At 41.5% G+C, this 19,744-nt stretch overlaps 1 protein-coding gene across 1 annotated transcript in view; it reads right to left on the bottom strand.

The window, feature by feature from the left end:
- Positions 1–19,744, bottom strand: part of COLQ (collagen like tail subunit of asymmetric acetylcholinesterase) — a 44,587-nt gene that overhangs the window by 12,872 nt on the left and 11,971 nt on the right. The window contains exons 2-11 of the mRNA XM_019474477.1: positions 17,693–17,805; positions 15,770–15,874; positions 13,034–13,078; positions 12,269–12,295; positions 10,490–10,561; positions 8,020–8,082; positions 6,971–6,997; positions 6,271–6,315; positions 5,472–5,507; positions 4,456–4,536 (exon numbers count right to left, since the gene is read on the bottom strand). Of these exons, the coding sequence (XP_019330022.1) occupies positions 4,456–4,536; positions 5,472–5,507; positions 6,271–6,315; positions 6,971–6,997; positions 8,020–8,082; positions 10,490–10,561; positions 12,269–12,295; positions 13,034–13,078; positions 15,770–15,874; positions 17,693–17,805 (614 nt within the window). The remainder of the gene's footprint in view (positions 1–4,455; positions 4,537–5,471; positions 5,508–6,270; positions 6,316–6,970; positions 6,998–8,019; positions 8,083–10,489; positions 10,562–12,268; positions 12,296–13,033; positions 13,079–15,769; positions 15,875–17,692; positions 17,806–19,744) is intronic.

Genomic DNA, 19,744 nt, shown 5'->3' on the forward strand with positions numbered 1-19,744 from the left:
GACAGCTGACCCAAACTGGCCAAAGGGATATTCCATACCATATGACATCATGCTCAGTATATAAGCCGGGGGTATTTGGCCATGGGGCAGTGACCGCTGCTCGGGGACTGGCTGGGCGTCGGTCGGTGGGTGGTGAGCAATTGCATCAATTTTTTTTTCTTTCCCTGTTTTTTGTTTGTTTGCTTGTTTTTCTCTCTCTCTTGTTGTTTTATTTTCCATTACAATATTATTATTATTTCAAGTATTAAACTGTTCTTATCTCAACCCACAAGTTTTCTTACTTTTGCTTTTCCAATTTTCTCCCCCATCCCACTGTGGGGAGGGAGGGGAGGGAGAGCAAGCAGCTCTGTGGTGCTTAGCTGCCAACGTGGGGTTAAACCACAACAGCATGCTAATGACTTTGAGGCCCACACTGTTTTCAGAAGTACTTTAGGTACCCAGACTCCTGTATCTCTTTGACTTTCACCATGGGTATAGCTATGTTAACAAATCACCTCAAGGCAAGCAAGGACTTGGCTTTACAAAGTGCAAGCTAGTGTGTGGCAACACCATGCTGACAAATGGTGTCCCTCCAAAATGCTGTAAAATTACCTATGGGAGACGAGCTTACACACAGCTCACCATACAATAGCTAACACTCTGTAAAATCAGCCCCAATTTGCCTCATGGGAGCTTGTTTGTGCAGCCATGCCCTTAGGCATTTGGAAGTTTCACCCTAGAACTGTTCAGAACCTTCCTATTTTTGCTCCTGAATTTAATATGGTGACACTTATCAAAAATAACTATATTTATCTTCCCGCTCATATACTCTCCAAGGCTTGGAATTCTCAGCTTTATATTTCAGAAGTGTATCACATAGCTTAAAGTTTAAATATCTGATTTGATTTTTATGTAACAGCATACATTATTTAGCATAACAAAAATGATGTGTGCTATGTAAGTTTTCCTTTAATGACAAAGGAGACGAGTTCCTTGAAGATGGTTAATGTGCATTCACGGGCACATGATGAGTGGTTTCATGTCTAATTTCAGAGTAATGAAAAATGTATAGTAATATATGCTAAAATAATTTGTTGTTATATAATATGTTGTATCCCAGGGATACGTCTGAATGTCACTTGCAACCGTTTAAACAGAGGAAGGTTGATTTTGCCATGGCCCATAAAGAACTAATTGAATATTTGCTTTGTTTAATCCTATTAGGTAAGCTCTGTGCCATCAAAATATTCCAGGATTTATACGAATGTCAGGGATGCTGATCCCTAATTACTTCTTACATTACACAACACAGAACTGGCAGATCAGGATTTTTTAGCCCCCAAGAAGTCTGTGGGAAATCTCTTTCCCCCCCACAATAGCGATCTGGCAGAGGCAAGCCAGGGCCAGTCGGACATGTACTGCCTGAAAACGAGCTGTCTGCTGTGTCTCCTGCTTTGGAGGAATGATTGCTTAATGCTTTCCTGTTTAGCACAGATAAAATAATACTGGTAGAGATTTCTATTAAATATATTTGCCTTGTTTCTTTTCACACACACTCATGGCATTCAGAAAAGCTTTTCCCATGGACAATATTTATATTCCCCTCCCTTCTTTCAAAGTAACGTTATCCAAAGCTCTAAGTCATTCCTCCTTATCGAGGCTGAAACCTTATATCCAAAGCTCTGCATCATTCCTCCTTATCGAGGCTGAAACCTTAAACTTGCTCCTTAGGGTCAGTTCCCAAGTTACAAAGCTTTGGGTGTCACATCTCAGTTAGAGGGCTGTGAGGCTGTGACTTGTGACTCCCACCTCCCGGCCACCTTTTAGGAAGAGCCTGCCCCAGAGGCAGAGGAGAACTGAAGTAGTCAGTGAGATAATCAAGACGTATCTCAAAATGGAAGTGGAAGTGACACCTTCCTAATTTAGCTGCTTTTATCTAGGGATGTCAGCTGGATCAAGAGGCAGGAAACGGCCCCATGGTGATGGAAACGATCCTCTCGGCTGAACAAACAGCCAGGCGAGAACTACAGCACTTAAAGGCAGCAGCCAGAGGCACAGAGCCTTAAAATGCCACTCTCAAGTTTTTTCAAAGGATTAGAAAAGAAGGAAGGAAATAGCTAGTTCACCAATTACAGAGGGAAGCCCAGTTTTCCTGCAGAAGATCAATGCTGAAATTGCTTTCAGGGCACCAGAAAGGGGTTTGTGTACTGAGCCTTGGGCCCGGAAATCCTAATTTAGGGCCAGACTATATTTCTTTTAGTCACACTGATTGTTGCCTTAAATTATGACACGCCTTACGTCAGCACTCTTCGATTAAGACACTGTGTGATGTGGCAAAACACTTAAGGTCAAGTAAGGAGTGCAGTGTGTTCAAGTTGATCTGCAGGCGCTACATCTTCTCTTTGCCTTATGCTACGGAAACATATTCTGTGCACATGCAGGACAGACGAGCACAGTTTACAAAAAAAGAAAAACCAACCAAAACCCAGCAAAAACCACGCATCAGCTTTTAAAAACTGACAAATCTAGGACAAAAAAATATTTCTTCTGGGTCGTCTAGTAGACTTACATAGCACACACTGTCCTTACTTGGTGACCTATTATTCCCTCCCCAACACCCAACTTTAATTTTTCCCCACGCTGGCTATTCTTTCACTTCAGATATTAGCTGACGGCATCAGAGCAACAGTGAAGCAGGCATGTGCCTCTGTTTGCAATGCTGGGCATAACCAGACTGCAAATAAAATGCTTTCAGCTAAGCCCATTAACCATGGCACCTACAAGCTCCTGTATCTGAGCAGATGCACATTTACACCAAAGTCTGTCTAGCGAGAACAGGCTCCTTTCCCTGTCAGTCAGCGGAAAGAAACAGGCTCTGCAGGTGGCAATTCAGAGCACCAGGAACTGGTCTCCTTTGTATGCCCAATATCATTGCTTAAAATAAATACACAAAGAAAGGTGCACTCGAAGAGGCCCATTTGGTGACTTGAACAGGTATCTATACCAATATTACTACCTCCTCCTTGGAAAATGCTATAGTGGAGGGGTCAGTATCAAATTTACACACAATTCCTGGTCTTTACAATTCATCTGAAAGTCCAAGAAAAATAGTTCCACCAGCATAATTATTTTGAGCCCTAAATAAGGACCATTTGTCAACCACCCCACTCCTGAATGACTTCCATACAAGATTACCATTCCTTAAGGTCGCTATGTGTCTTCCTGACCTTTCTCAGAGCAGAAGAATATGTCCCTGGCATGCAGTACCATGGTGAGAACCGCCATATAAATATCCAGTCTAAGAAATCAATCTTGGTTTAGTGTTAGCAGAGGAAACGGGAGAAACAGAGAGGGTATTTTAGTTCTTTGGTTCTTCGCACTGTGTGTCGGACATCTCCAAGGCCTTGTGGCTCTGCAAGCTGATCTGTGTTGACCAATGCTTGGGCCTGGGCAAAGCCTGACTCAACCAAATTGGATGGTGTGGACAGAAAGCATCCTCCAGGCGGGCCTGGTGGCAACAGCAGAGCCGTAACGGACACTGGATGCACAGTTAGTGCATGGGCTAGAAAGCAGGACTGAGGTTTGGATGTATAGACCAGTGGTTTTCATTACCACAGACCACATACCAGTTTAATCCATTACAGCATACCATTCTTAGTGTACAGGCAGCTACTGCCAGTGCACACAAGCAGTGTTTTTGCTAGCAGAAGTAGTGTAGCTCTTTGCACTGGTGAGCCAGGGAGAAAATTCATGGACAGGCAATGGGATGTCTCCTGCAAGATGCTGTCGCTACCTCTCTGCCTCGAGCTGAGGTGAGGGGGGCTGGTTTTTGTAGCATCCACAGAAATCCTTCCCTCATTCAGAGCCCCAGAAATCCAAAGTTTTCCTACAAACCTTCCTTTGCTTATCCCAGGAACCTGTTTTTGTGAGGGGCAGAGGATGGCATCTGGGCAGGCTGAAATGTATTGGGTTTTGGATATATCCCATTTGCCATTGCAGCCTACCAAGCTGCCTGTAAATCAAGCAGCCCAGCTCCCTAAGTCAGCCTCAGGGCTAGGGATCTACAAAGTGTAGGGCCCCACAGAGTTATGTCCCATGCTGTCTGAGACCTCGACCTCGTGCCAACTCTCTAGACATCAGGTGGGGCTGGGACCATAGCTCTATGTTGCTTAGGATTCAAAGGGGGAGTTCAAGGACTGCTCAAGTTATATTCAACAAGTTTGTTACCAAGCCAGGAAAAATACAACTTTCCCCACGCTGCATGGCCGGGGAGCTGAATGCTGTAGATAAGGCTCCAGCCCTAAAGCTGAGGCTTTAACTTCTGTGCAGCCTGTGCATGTGTCTGAGGTGTTTCAGGGCTTCTGTCCACTCCTGGTGTGACAGAGTGCATGGTACCGAGAGCACAGACCGCACAGTCGTACGCCACAACCACACAGATGCCAGGAGCCACGGGAACAGGAAACACCACGGTCCTACTTGTTTGCCTCGTTTTCCGGGTCTTCCTATAGGTCCTCTGTGTCCTGGTACTCCAGATTGTCCCTTTGGGCCCATCTCTCCCTTGGTGGGTGTGGAGGGAAGGAAGCAGGATGTAAGTACAGACATGCACGTTACCTTGGTTATACCTGCCTTATACAAGACAGCAGGTGGATGGTGCTCTAATTCACACGATTCCTCTAGATAGTCCTGGCACCATTTGTTTCTCAGAACTTCCAAATTATAATAAAATATTTTAAAACAAGCATAAAGTGAAAAATATCTCTCACAATTTACCCAAATTTCCCTGAAAAATCCTTTCCTAAAGAGGAAGCTAAATGGAAAGATCAGAAACATGCTCGGAGACTTGGGGAGGTCAAGGCTAGCAAAATTCTCTGACCCTTTTGGCAATATCGTGTTTTGTGGTTAAGATGCACATGTAATAAAATCACTCAGGGAAAGGAAGCTGAATTCACTCATCTTCTGGCCTCCTTAGAAGCAACCATTATTTCCTTATCCTAATTTCAGAGATAAAAGATGTGATTATATCATAAAATTATCCTCATTCAGGATTTCTATCCATAAAACAACATCTGAATTGTGATTGTTTTTTAAGTACAGAATAACGATGATATCAAAACTGGTCAGGATTACCACTGCTATTTATAGTAGTGCCATTTTGATTCAGAGTATCAAAAAGGAAATATTTATTATCTTCAAGTGAATAACACTCAAACAATTAGGTCAGTTATGAATCTATAATCGAGTTCGAACATGTTAAACAGGAGGAAGATTATGACTAAAACAATGTTCTGGGAAAAAAGAGAAACAAGAACAAACAGCTACATCTCAGAGTTTTCTCCTAAGATAAAAAGCCTAAAGAATTTGATCAAGTCCAAGAAGTGTTGGTCATTGAGTCAAGCAAGACCTTCAATGCCTTATACTTTCCAGGATGTCCCTGAAGCCATTCATTGACCTTATGCCAGCACTTAATTTCCTAATACATCACGCCCACTTACTTTTTGTCCCAGCATTCCAGGGAAGCCTATTTCTCCCTACAAAGTAAAAGGAGAAAAAGCATCAAAAAATGTGGAGTGATCTTTGACAAAGCAGCACTTTCCTTGGAAGGAAGAAAATCAAGTGCCGTGTACCCATATCGGTTAAAAAACCCGCACTGTGATTCAGCACTGCAGGTGATGCAGCAGGTGGAGAACTATAAGCAAAATTTTACTGTAAAGCCCCTTGTATGGTAACACTACTCCTCCATCTGATCCTCTGCTACCTGCTTCCTCTCCTCTGGCAAAAACATCCTGGTTGTGCTTTGTCTACAAGCAACCTCGCTACCTGGACAACTCCCAAAGCCTGCATTTGGGAATGGCATTTCTCCATTGACATGAAAAGCAGTTTACTTTTCCTTTCTTAGTTAAAAGAATCCCCAAGTCAAGAATCTCACATTTTTTCCCCCCCTTTTTTTTTTTCCTCATGGCATTATCATATCACCAGCCAAAAGCATTTTGGCAAGCTGTCATGGTTCTGGACTGCACAGGCCAGGAAAGACTGAGGTTACTTCCAGGGAAGTCCCCCTCTGCCTCATCACCCCACTATGCGCTGAGGCTGGGGGGCACATGGACATGGAGGCTGCCCCACTGCCCTCCTGTCAGGTGGGACCACTGCCTGCCCTCACCACTCTTGCCCTCCCAGGAAGATGCTTCCAGGCTCCCTTCCTCCATACCGCTTCTGGTTTTTGCTATCAGAAGTACATTAGTCCTCATGTGCACGTTCAGCTAAAGCTCACAGTCATTTGGAAAAGAAAATTACCTGGTCTCCTTTGACTCCTTTGTCACCCCTGTCACCTCTGGATCCCTGGAGAGAGATAACACGGTGACAACAGCTTAATTACTACCATTTCACAAGGAAGCAAAAAATATTTCTCTTACATGAGGTGCTATTTGGAGTCACACAGAATACAGTAACATCTCCAGAGTAAGGTATATGGTAGATACCCTAAAATGTGTCCTTATTACTTTCATTGATATTATAACAGAATTAAGAGTAAGGCTTGTAGGAAAAGGGACTCATTCTCCCCAGATAATTACTTTAAATACATGCTTTCCTGGACGTAATACTTGCAAACTTGATTTTTTTCCCCACTTGGTTTCATCCAAGTTCAGGTCCCACTGTACAGTCTTACAGTAAAAACTGTCTCTGTGCCAAAGTATATATAACCTAAATAAACCAGGCTAACAACTAAGGATTATTATGCCCATTCTACAGATGGGGAAACTGTAGTGAGGTGCGCTGTAGTAACTTGTTCATAAGAAGGCGGGCTGTAAAACTCACTTCTTTAGCAACCCAGCCCAAGGCACAAGACTCTGCTCCTTCTTGATGGTTGTTTTCATTTCTCAGTGGGACCTTTAGACTTCACTCCATCTAAATTCAATCTCATTTCTGCAGTTACTTTTTTTTACATAACTGTTTCCAATTGTTAAATTATACATTATTCTGTAGTCACACTGACCTTTTCTCCTCTAGTTCCAGGAAAACCCTAAAGGGAAAGATAGCTATTTTAATGCTTCTCGCTTTCAAGATTACCCAAGAAGCAGGACTTTCAAACTTTAAAGTGAAGAAAAAGAACAAAGCACAAATAATTAATTGCATCAACTTGTAAATGCAAATCAATACGTATAGCTTCTAAAGTTGCACTGAAACAGAACTACGAAATATGAACTAAAGGCAAGACAACTCAGCCCAAAAGCCAATGTGAAAAAGCCAGGTAAAGCCAGCAGGTTTGATATTGCTTTTAAAATTGAAACAAGAGAAATAAAATGTGACTGAAAGTGAATGAAGCCTTAAATGACAAAATTAATTCTCTAAAATAATTTTAAAAATAATCTTCCTCTTCTGTTGTTTTTTTTTCCCCCTGTGGAACATCCTTAAATTATACTTAAGTAATCTTCTAATGTGACGATGACTATAAAACTGAGTTTCTCTTTAAGAAGCATGCAATAAACAACAGTGCTCAGTTCTTCTTTCCAGTCCTTTATCTGAATAAACTAATTACGTAATTTTTTTCAAGTACCTTAAAATATTGTGGCCTAAATTTGTAAAGGCAGAGGCTATGCTATAGACAGTGATGTACGGATATTAGAACATCCAGACCAAATTATGCTTACTATCCAACTCTCAATACAAATGCATAGTTTTAGTAGACGACCAAAATGGTCTCCACAGTCTTATGAGGTGGGTGGAAAACGTTGCAGACACAAGTTAATGCTGCAGATACACTTAAGAACTCCAGTTTTCTAGTGGGATACAATTATATATGTTTTGCTTTTAAAATAAATTTTTGCATTACGGTAATTTACACCAAAGCATTTTTATGTAAAGCCAAAACCACAGCCAAGCCCAACCAGACAACATAACCTTGCTTGAAGGAGAACATATCTTTTTAGCTGTATTAGAAAAGATATATCTTGATAAATGCTTTCCAGCAAATTCATGAGGGAAGCAGCTGTCAGCAGAGCATTAGAAACCAATGTCTGAAAACGCAGCATTTGGTTAACAAACCTTGGAGCCCATTGGTCCTCTTGTACCTGGCAATCCCATCACACCCAACTCTCCCTTTTCACCCTAAAGGGGTCAATAAAGAGAGTTATTTATTGTGGCTCTCTGACGAGGTCATATTTGAACGTCTGATAGTTTAGCGGTTCAGGTTTTATGTCAAATAGTTGAGACAAGCCTGACCTTGGTGTAGCTTTGTAATGTCAGAGGTCTGTATTGCAATTGTATTCTGCCTGAGTCCTCATAAGTTATCTTATTCTTCTATTTGCATTTTCTTGGGTGTCTAACTTGTACTTCAGTTTTGCCAGATGTTATTAAAGGACATGCAAGCAAATTAGCAGCAGCAGTGCATCCTTTTAGTGCATGAAGGTGCATTGTCTCTACACAGCATCGCTTCCACTGAGTTGCAGAAAAGAAAGGTATTTTGCTGCAAGCCTTTATGGCTTGGGGAGGCATAGCAATTACTTCTGTCATAGTTCTGAGACATCATGTGCTTTACAGTGGTTTGGAGCCAGTAAATCATGAAAAGGCTTTACAACAACTTCTCTGGCTGCTGTCAGCTAATTATATCTAGGCTGAAATACGGAGTAGTCCCCACAGGCATGCAGCAGCCCTAGCAGCAGAATACAGTTGGTTCTCATTCTCCTTTGGCTTTCACTGTCCTAGTAGTGGAGAGGATTTTCACATTGGCTGCTGCCCCCGCAGAAGTTCAGAAAAAACGAAGAAACAAAGTAGGAGAAATAAGGATTGGACCAAAGCTGTGTCAAAGAAAGAGAAGACAAATAAGGAGACCCAGCTGAAGAAATAGAAGGCAGAGATGGGACTAAGAAAAAAAAAAAAAACAAATAGCAGCTTACTGGAGATTTACAGCAGGAAGAGGATGCAGCAAATGACTATAGTGAAGATAAGTATCAGGAGTTTGGGAAGATCAGAGATCAGAAGAAGAGAAAGGAAAGAGAGACATAACTGATAGAAAGGAGCGCAGAGATCTGCTGGCTTCTATTCGACTGGAGCCTTCACTGACAGGCAGGAAACTGAAATTTATAAAGACCAGAAGAAATGAAAGTGTGAACCCATCTAAAGAACAGAGGAGACAGGTATCAGAGGAGACAATAACAGCAGAAGAATTGGGATCAAACAGCAAGTAGGACTTGCAGTCAAAGTATAGGAAAAAGTATTACTACTGAATGTGATGGATGCTTCTAGGAGTGTGATGAAAAAGCATAACAACAGACAAAGAGGAGATAAAATAAAAATTAGGAAGACTTCATAAATAAAACTAGAGCTTATAAAAGGAAAAGGCCAAATTAATGTGTTTTCTGACTGCTGTGCTCTCAGTAATTGGACTGTGAGGGACCGGGGTAGTTGGACCTTCCTTCTGCCCTCACTGCTCCCGCTGTGCAAAATCACAGCACACTGCATTTTGGGGAACACCATTTCTCATCTCACAGTTCAAAGTGAACATTGGTTCCTTTTTTGTACATAGTGTCTTGTTGCTTGCCTACATTCCCACATACTATAATATGATGTTCCTCATCTAACATAGCTGTGAAGAGCTTGAGGGTCTGCTTCCCGGGTGTGGCTTGAATTCAGAAATCATCTACTACTATTCTTGCAGTAGCAAGAGCTACTGCATCACGTCCTCTGAGGTGGGAGCACCAACCTTCATGGAGCAAATGAAGAGTCAAAGATTTACTGGAAAATGCAGCTTCAAACTAAACATTGTGTGCAGTCCTTTTGCCTGATGCATACTGGATTGAAGAAAAGGAAGTTATCTCAAAAGTCCCAGTAGAAACTCCATATACTGTGGCTCCTGTGAAGAGCTGTATGCCTTTTGCATAAGGTAATACTCAGTAAAGGACTGTCCTTCAGCTTTTTTGTAATAAATGCAGATGAAGCAACCACTCTGCAGTAGCAAAGCATGTCCTGTCATTTCTTCTGCTGTTGGCTATGAAAAATCACAGGAATGAATGTTTGTTTGTATGGGAATAGACTTCGAAGATCTGATCAGCAATCCACATGGTTCGTAATCTCTTTCCCCTGACACCAACCTGGTATTTTCCCTGTGATCACATGGGCACACAGTTACACTGCCAAGAAGTACACATTCAGGCAAAGAGATCATCATAAAGGACAGTCACAAAGATGATGATCAATTTTGAAACACTGATTCATATGATTGTGAGACACCAGTGGTTATCAATGAGTCTTCATTAGATTGACTTTCAATTTCCCTTTCATGTATTTTAATCAACATAAGAGGTGCTACAGGGGCTAGGCTGAAGGTGCAGTAACCTAACCCTAGACTGGGCAGGTCTTTGCAGAGCGGTGTAAGAAATTGGACAAGCACAGAGTGTCCTTGCACTGCTGCAACTTCCCAGCCTCCGGCAGATAGTGGTTTAGAGACTTGCCGAGACAACTGTTGTGTTCAGATCGCGATGTTGAACAGGTGATCCCATGTGAATTTTAGTCTTACCTTTGGTCCCACAGGTCCAGGCCATCCTACTGGTCCTGGCATCCCAGGGATGCCCGGGGGACCTGGTCTACCCTTGAACAGAAAACACCGATTACAATGATTCACGTAACATCATTCCTACACACAGGCCTCCACTGCATACAGGAGATATGGAGGAATAAAGTCTTTTCAGGAAAAGAACTGCAAATGCTTCTTTACCTTGTTTTTAACACAAAAAATACTATATCATATTCATAATACAGTTTGTGTTGATGCTACTGGAGGAAGTGTGGGCTCGCAGAAATACCAGGTTATACCAATTCAAATAATCAGATCAGCTACAGAGTAAATCTACATGCAGTCAAAATAATAATCCTAAAACCCCGGTATCAATAGCTTAAATCCTCTTTTCATTTAATAATACGATGTAAATAAAAAAGACCTGCATATAATTAATTATATCAGTACGAATCCAATTCACATTAAGAACAGAACCAAATCTTTAACTAAGATATTCCTATTTTTATTTACTGTTATTCTTATTCTGAACATTCTCATATTGCTAGCTATAATTGCTCTTTATTAGCTACTATATGACTAGCAATAACTACATACATACAGTTACTCATGTATTTTAATTACTGCCTGTAAATCACTCTTTGAGTATCTCTTAAAATGCGGCAGATTAGTGCTATTCCACTGCTTTATGCCACTTGATTATATGATCTTAGAAATGTCATCATGACATTTGGGGCTACGAGTGACCTCCCACAAACCAGAGAGCTTTTAGCAGGAGTTACACCGTTTTATTTCCAACTTAGACAACTTCTCTTTTGGGACCTACTAATTTTTGTTAGAAGAGTTAGTACAGATGTACTGTGTTTAAGGTTTGCACTCTCTTGTAGGTTGGTGGGTGACTCTCTCTGAGACATTACTGTTTTGAACACTTGAATTTATATAAGTAATTTTTTTTACTGTAGGGCATTTGCAATTTGGATTAAAGAAAAAGACCTCTTTTGGTTATGTGTTTCATATTTATTTGAATTACTAATTGGTAGCTAGTGTTAAAATCCTTTGTATATTATTAGAAGGGTGTTAAAATCCTTGGTATATTATTAGAAAGGTACTTCTTTTCCTGGTTAGTGACTACCCCATGCATATCTCTGATTTCATCCTGCATTTCTATCTTCTTTTAAAGTTAATTACATTAAATGGAGGTACTTAGTGACTGAGATAACATATTCTGTTTCATCACATGTAGGGGCACATATTTTTGACAACGTATCATGGCTCATGTGTCACCGAGCGTAGGATTGTAGTCAGCATATTGCATCGGTGCCAAAACTCTGTAAGTGTAATCATTAATGGTTATTCCTCCTTCAGGGGTATTTGACCGAGCCTTGTTTAGACTTTGGAGGAGTACAAAGTTTGATTTTGCTTTGGGCTTTTTTTAATACACCTTTTATGATAGCTCCCATACTCTGCTTCCTCTGTCCACAGAAACATAGTTCAGGTAGTTTCCCACTCTGTTGTAATAGTCTGGCCAGAGCCGCATGCGCTTACTGAGGGAATTTGTTGAATTCAAACTAGCTGGGACAGCTCTCCAAGCCAGAGAGCCCAGCTTTCCAGCCCTGTGCCCAGAGCTCCTTACCACCCATCCTGGGTATCAGGGGAAGCAGCACAAACCTGTTAAACTTCAACATTAGCTAATTTTTATTTAACTATTGTCTGCACCCCACCCTGACAACTGCTATGTGTCAAGTATTAGATGGGTGTCTGAGACAACACCTTCGTTCATACCTTTCTTCCTGGCCTGCCAATCTCCCCCTGCCAAAGAAAGGAATATATTAGTCTCATAGGCACCACATGAAGCACAGTGGCTCATTAGTTAATGCATTTATTAAAAAAAAAAAAAAAAATTAGGAATATCTTTGTGTTCAAGACTTTGCTTCCAGAGGTAAAATGAGAAGAACTGCTTTAGTGGAGCTCTTTGGTCTTTCCTGTGTTTTTAACCCTAAATCTACAGTCACCCCCTTGTATAGCAAAGCATGTAATTACGTGCCCAGCTTCAGGTAGAAGGCTCCTTAAATATCATCATGAAACAAATGCTTTGCAGATCTGAAGCCGTACCTTAAAATATATGACTTTTAATATCTGAGCTGACCCATACAATTAACACTGCATGGGAGAGCTCTGCTTCTCACGTCCTCCCAGAGGGACAAGGCGGTCAAAGGCTGTTGGATCAGTAAGATCACTGACTTGTGCACCTGAGCTGTTTTCTTAACATGTGCTGTAGACATAGGTAGCTATAATGAGAATCCATAAAAGATATTTCAAGGTTGAAAATGAACACTGAAAGATGAAGATTTAAATTGTAGCTTCAAACCAATTCACAGCTTTACATTCAAATTAAAGCAAATCCCCACATCCAAAAGGCCCACTATTGACTAAACAGACAAAGAAAAAACACAAGACAAAGAAAAAAGACAAGAAAGAACACAAGCCCCCCCATCTCTTTCCTTGCCCCCTCAAAAATACACCAAACTCCGTAACACAAGCACTTACTTTCTCCCCTTTTGGTCCCATTATACCAGGAATTCCTTGTGGACCCTAGGGAGAAAAGTGGATGCATTAATAAGAAGGCACTGGTGGTTGTCTTCCCTCAACCCATGGCCCTGTAAGTGTCTCCTGGGAACAGTGTGAACCCCCAAGGTTGGAGTGTTGGACGTGGTGTTTGAATGTGGCCTCTAAATGCCAGGTCTGTACCATCGCTGAACGGCAGGCTGGAGAGTTGGACTGACATGAGAAGTGCAGGGTCATCTTCTAGATGAAGAAAACTGGCAAGAAAAAAGGCCTGGGGCAAAGGAAAGGTGAGAAGTTATTTGAGTCCTGAAGAATTAGCGACGAGGACACAGAGACACCACGTCAGCTGGCAAAGGAGGTCAGCCAAAGAGGTGGTAAGGGAAGTGGCATAAAACATGTGGGATGGGCTCTGCAATGTGGTATGGACATGGAGCATTGCCACCACTTCTGAATCCTGAAGCTATTTCTCTCTCTCAAATAAGGCTGATTCTCCTTTCAGGAGACTTCTTAATCTGGGTAGACCTTGAACTGCATCTCAGAAAAAAAATCAGAAAACCGGTTTTGTTTCTAGAATGCTTCAGTTCACAGACCACCTTTTATTTTTGAATGACTAAGGAAAAAAATCCCATGAGCCTGCATCAGAGGAGCATTAGATTCACCGTACAAATCACTCACTCCAGGTTTGGATCCTGGCTGTCTTATATTGTCCAAAACATGATGCAAATTGTACATGAATAGGAGCAAAGTGTACCCTCAAATGCAAATTACTACAACTCTTTTAGTCAGTAGAGTTATTTTAGGTTTTCAATAGTGTAAATCAGAATGCACCCTATTAGAGTCAGAGCCAAATTTTATTTCTTTCATTTTACTTTAGGTTACACATGGGAGGAATTATACTCTGAGTTACATCATTACAAATCTAATTCTCCTTCTTATGAAAAAGTGTTAAAATCCAGCTCTGAGTCAACAATATGAGCTTTTACAACTCCTTTGAAAGTCATGCAAGCTACAGCAGAAAAGAATTCAGAAATACTTCTTAGATGTTTTTTTTTGTAATGGTAGCATTTTTTTCCAGGTGATCATTGTCATAAAAGCATTGCCCAAAGGATTGCTGGCTCTAACATTGTCCCATTATAAGACACAGTCCTGTAATTTATAGTTAAAAATTCCAAAGCCATGTTATACCCACCCTACTGTCTGCCATTGCGATAAAATCTGCCAGCCTACTCTATTTAAAAATATTCTTGGAGGGATCATAGATCATTTGGTTGCAAGATTAGTATTATTTATAGCAATGGACCTTGCAGAACAATAGAGTTAATATTACTGTTCTTCCAATTTAAGTCAGAGAGAGTATTAAGAGGATTTTTTAAAAGAAAGACAGACTGGCGAAGACTGAAATAACAACTGCTTCTTTCACACGTACTGCAACTCTGGATCATGGCCAACCACACTGCAGGGCTGTTTCATAATGCAGAGAAGACTTTTCTCAATACAGGACAGGACAAATGTTTCCCATCGCTTCTCTCTGCACATCGTCATTCACATGCTAAATGAGTTTGCCTCATCCTGCATCTCAGCAAAGCCAAAATGGCAGAACAGAAAAGTCACGGTTCATAAAACAAGACTTTGTGGCTTTCACATTGCATCTTCTAGACTATTTACAAATACCTTCTGAAGTATTGACTTCTAAATAATTAAAGCTAAGCTCTTTGCCACATAACCGAACCTTTACTGTGATGCACTGTCCTTACTTTTTAAACAGTGTTTGGCTGCTTGTTAACTTCTCAGGCTGCCAAAGCCTCAGTTACAGCTTTACTGCAGCAAAGGTCCCGTGCCGTGCCTGCTATTAGCTGTACTGTAATAAAACCGGCACCCAGAGGCCTCGAGGAAGATCACTGTCCCAAAGCACCAGGTACAGCACATAGATAGGGACTGCCTGTGCCCCAGGAGAAACTGGAAGTACCTCTCCCTGAAAAGCTGTATTTTTCTTTGGAGGGAATGGACTGGAACGGACAGGCAGATGGGTGATCTTCTCCACACTACAGAGATGTTCACAAAAACCTTCTCCCTAGAGGTGGACCATTTCCTCAGAAGATTTCTGACCTTCCTCAGAAGATTTCTGAATGTACAAATTGTAGAAAAAGAAACGGAAGCTCAAAGGGACTGATCCAAGGCTACGCAGCAAGTCAGAGGCAGAGATGTTGCAGGTCAAGCTAGGAGATCCCACATATCCTGGATTCCATCCCATTGCCCTTCTGAAGCCCCTCCTTGTCTCTGATCTGTACTGTAGGTGTTTGCCTTCTCAGGGATGTACTCCACTAACATTCAAGTTCATTGCACCTCTTGTGCATCCACTCCACAGGCTCTTTCCCTCACATAAAGGACAACAGAGTCTAAAGCAAAGAAAAAATTAGCGAAGAGCCTCTGAAGGAAGTGATGGCAGCTCCGGGATTTTTGATGGGCGCTACCCACTGTAAAACTCCACGAAAATGAAGGGTGAACTCGAAACCTACTAGAGTATGCAAGGCAGGGATGGGACCATAAGGGTAAAAAGCCTACATGATTTATGCATAGTCATATCAAAATGAAATTAAGCCAGAGTTTGGTATGCTTATTAAGTGATAAAAAGCATTTGCAGAAGATGTTTTACAGCTTTGTAAGGACCTTGGAGCAAGTGAGAGAATTATGTGGTTTAATCACAAATGCATCACTCACCTGGGGGCCAGGAGGCCCTGCGGGGCAATGGGATTCGGGCAGAGAGGAAGCCTGTATTGTCTGGAGCTCTTGACACAACTCTTTCATATCCAGGGCAAGCAGCTTCTATGTAACATAAAACATATGAGCCAACATGCAGCCATACATAGCCAGCTGGAGAAATGCATGAATAAACAGCCACCAAACGCTACAACCTCAAGAGAGATTATTTGCTCCCTTCAGGAGAAGCCTAGGGTTTGGCACAAGGTTATCTTCATGGATGCTTGAACATTAGCACTTCAGCATAGCATCCTGCCCCACGCTTCCTCCCCCTCCTCTCCCAGAGGCGTGCCGCAGCCAGGCTGTCACACGCCCCTCCCAGCCAACGTGGGACCCTGGCCTATTCTTAGACCTGACCCTGCTCTCTCCACCCCTCTTTACAAGTAGCAGCTCCTCTCCAAAAATAACATCTTTGCTCTAATAATAGACACTACGCTCAGCAAGGGGTATAGGCAGCGTGAACTTCGCTCCAGAAGATACGAACTTGTAGGCATTCATTCACTGCAGATCAGAGCTGATGCCTTTAAAGATCAATGAATGTCTAATCCTTTGACTTCAAAATTAGGCTTGCATGAGTAAGCTGCCTTATTTATGTCCTGTGACAAAAACCATCTCCCCTGGAAATGCAGACGAACACTGAGCCAGGAACACTGGGTTAACACAACTGATGTTCCGCTTCCAAGCGAAAAGCCATTTTCTAGAAAAGCTTCAACTAGACACTCCGAAGCACAAACTGCTCGTAGTGAATTCATGTGGCTCCCATCCTCCTAGTAACTACTTAGTTTTATTTCATGTTTTTATGGGGGAGATGGTGTGAAGGGTGATTTAATGCTCAGATTACTCTCTGGGCTGCTTGGAGGAATCTCAGGGGCCCTGGTTCCAACCAGGAACCAGGAGGAGTCCTCACTGAAGGAGTACATCACATTTCCTAAGGAGATCTTGTCTCTGGGCCTCCTTTCTGTGGAAACCACGGCATGAGGGGGAGGGGATGGGGAAAGGGGATGCAACTAGATTTTGGTTTGAGGGGAATAGCACCCTGAGCTCAATCCCGATCTCTCTGAAGACAACGGGTGATTTTACACTGTATTTTTTCTTAGGTTAGTTCTTGTCAGAGATCTTTCTAATCACTATTTACATAACACTAGCAATAATCACAGTATTTGCGTACGGTAAATGAATAGTAGAATTAAGAAATAGGAATTACTCAGTAGGTAGAAAAATTCTTTATGTTGGGATGGAAAATATACTGGAGTTAACAGACCCTGGCAATAAGTGCCATATCATTGTATCCTGTATGTTTCATATGTTAACATATGTGTATGGGTACATATCATATAGAGCAGGTACGTGCCTAGGTGGGTGAGTGAAAACTCCATACCACTCCATACCAAACACTTCTTTCTTGCTGCAAAATGAAATGATGGGAATAGATTCCATAGGAGGATTTCGGAACCTTCATTTCACCTACTGGGTAAGGCAAATACGATGCAAAACAGGACACATATATAATGTACACTCTGAAATCATTGTGTAGGATGGGAAATTGCCTTTCTGTCCTTACTTGGTTTGTTGCATTTCCATTTCCTTTAGTCCAGGATTGCCTTACTCTAAGGAAGGTCCCAAAACAGCGTAAGGAGAGTATTTTAAGTTACTTGAACTAACTGTTTGAATAAACCCAGCCTCATCTTATTCCTTGATTTATTTGAGATTTACTTCAAGCCCCAGTCTGGGATGTTGAATGATTGTCCTAACAGAGCCACATCAACACAGCCAGACAGGTGTGCTGAGTGACACCATGAAACAGCGCTCAAGAGGATACTTCAGTCTTTGACAAACACAAAACGTCATGTAAAAAGAAGAGAAAGGCTCTCGGGCCACACTTACAGTGCTCCAGCCGTGCCTGAAGTACGGTGGTGGAAACAGGGGCGGTGGAGGGGGGCCAAGGAGGCAGCACGCTCTGTGACTGAACTGTTTCTTCTGTTCCAAACAAGGGAGATCTGTTCAATACAAACACTCATCCATTGTCTTGAACACCACAAACATTTCTTACAGAATAAGAGGAGTTTCCACTCCACAGGATTTTTCTACATCCTGTGTGCATTGGTTTTAACAATGTAATCCAAGCAGGGATTTAAGAAACTGGATGGTCCCTAAAGTCTATAAGATCCTTCTTGTGCTGAAGGCTATGCAGAGTTTTAAGCTCTTAACGTGGCTATGACACAGGCTGAGTTTGGAAAATTTCAGATGGGCAACATTAGAAAATAGATTGAAATATTTCTCTCTCTTCCCTCCCTGTTCCAAAAGTCTATTAGAAATAGCATCTTCCGGTTCCCGTTACAGCCCGCGTGCCACCAGGAAGCACTCTGTGCTGTTACCCACCACCCTTCCCCGTGGACCGAATCAGGCACTTCTGTGATAACAGAGTGGGAAGTTGATCCACAGCACATTTGCTTATATTTCCCCTGGGACTGAAATCAGGTTGCCTTGTTTCTGAGTCATGCATCATCACTAAGGATAAATACTCTGCAACCTAGATTTAGCTGATAGCTTTGCCACCGACTGGTAAGGCAGGATCTCAGTTGTGTCTAGCAATGTATTTACCCTTTTCTAAGAGGAAAACTTCCACCAACAAAATAAGCAGCTGTGACCTAAGATTCACAGAGAAAGGATGTGAAGATGATGCTGTCTTTTTGAAGATTTATACTGTCTTTTTTCCCAAATCTATTTACTCCTTAGGTAATACATCTCTCATCAGGGTGGGGGCCTTCTGCAAAGGTTTGGCCAAGGACAGCAAATATTTATTTATGTTTGTTGGTTTATTTCTCTGGCTAGTGGCAGCTGGAATGGGTGTCTGTGAATTGAAGGGTGGCAGGGAGCCAAATACAGTAGGAAGAAAAGCCCATGGTGAAGTATCTGGTATTAATAGAAAATCTCCAAATTAAGTTTCTAGGCAGACAAACCCAACAAAATTGCTAGATTTGTGCGCAAATCAATCGCAGGCTGGATATTAGTCACATCTCAAGGTAAGGCAGATTTTCTAAGGGACTGAGATACTTCTAGTTTTTCAAATGTCTCGGAAAATGAGACATATATCAGTTCCACCATCCCGTGTTAATGGGGACAGCATTTCCCTCAGTCCTGATGCACAAAAAACAGCTGCCCAGAGGAGTGTGATTCAGCAGCATTCAGAGGTAGTTTATGTTATCCAGATTTTTTTCTCTAGCAAAACACTATTTGCGATGATACCTTTGAGAGCTGAGTCAATTAAAATCTGAAAGGATCCGTAATGAAGACTCTTTCTCAACTTTTCCTCACAAGTTTGAAACTCAACAAAAAACTTCAACTTAAGAGAAAGCTGGAAGATTTATAATAAAAAAAAGAGATATATTGTTTCATTTAAAGCTTTAAATACATACTGAAAATGCCAGTATGCTACTCTTTAAAAAGTAGCAAAGGTTTGAGTTTGCCTGTCTCCAGTTTGCACAAGCAATAAAATACAAAGATATGTAGAGTTAAGTTCTGTATTGGCTTATCCTGAATTCAGTCACTCTTATGCAGCTGTAACTAAGGTCTTAAATTTTTACCACACATACTTCTGTGGCTATCTTAATTTCAGGATCGTATTTGAACATGTTGCATTGGGACTAAATTGTATATTATTAAAGCAATGGACAGCTTGTAATTTAACAGGATATAAAATGTGTTTATTATTTTATTTTAGGCCCCATTCCAATATCATCACTTTTTCTTAGTATTACCTTATTCCATGATCTAGCTAAATTTCAATAGGATTACTATCATTCAACAAGAATAAGAATATCAAAGCTGGCCCGATGTGGCTTAGTAGCTAAGAGATCACTACCAGGCACTGTAGAAAAAGGTTTGCATTACTGCAGTTGTACAGCTACTTAAAAAAAAAAAAAAAAAAAAAAGAGT

This window comes from Aptenodytes forsteri, unplaced genomic scaffold (assembly GCF_000699145.1).
Source record: "Aptenodytes forsteri isolate BGI_AS27 unplaced genomic scaffold, ASM69914v1 Scaffold9, whole genome shotgun sequence".
Taxonomy (NCBI): domain Eukaryota; kingdom Metazoa; phylum Chordata; class Aves; order Sphenisciformes; family Spheniscidae; genus Aptenodytes; species Aptenodytes forsteri.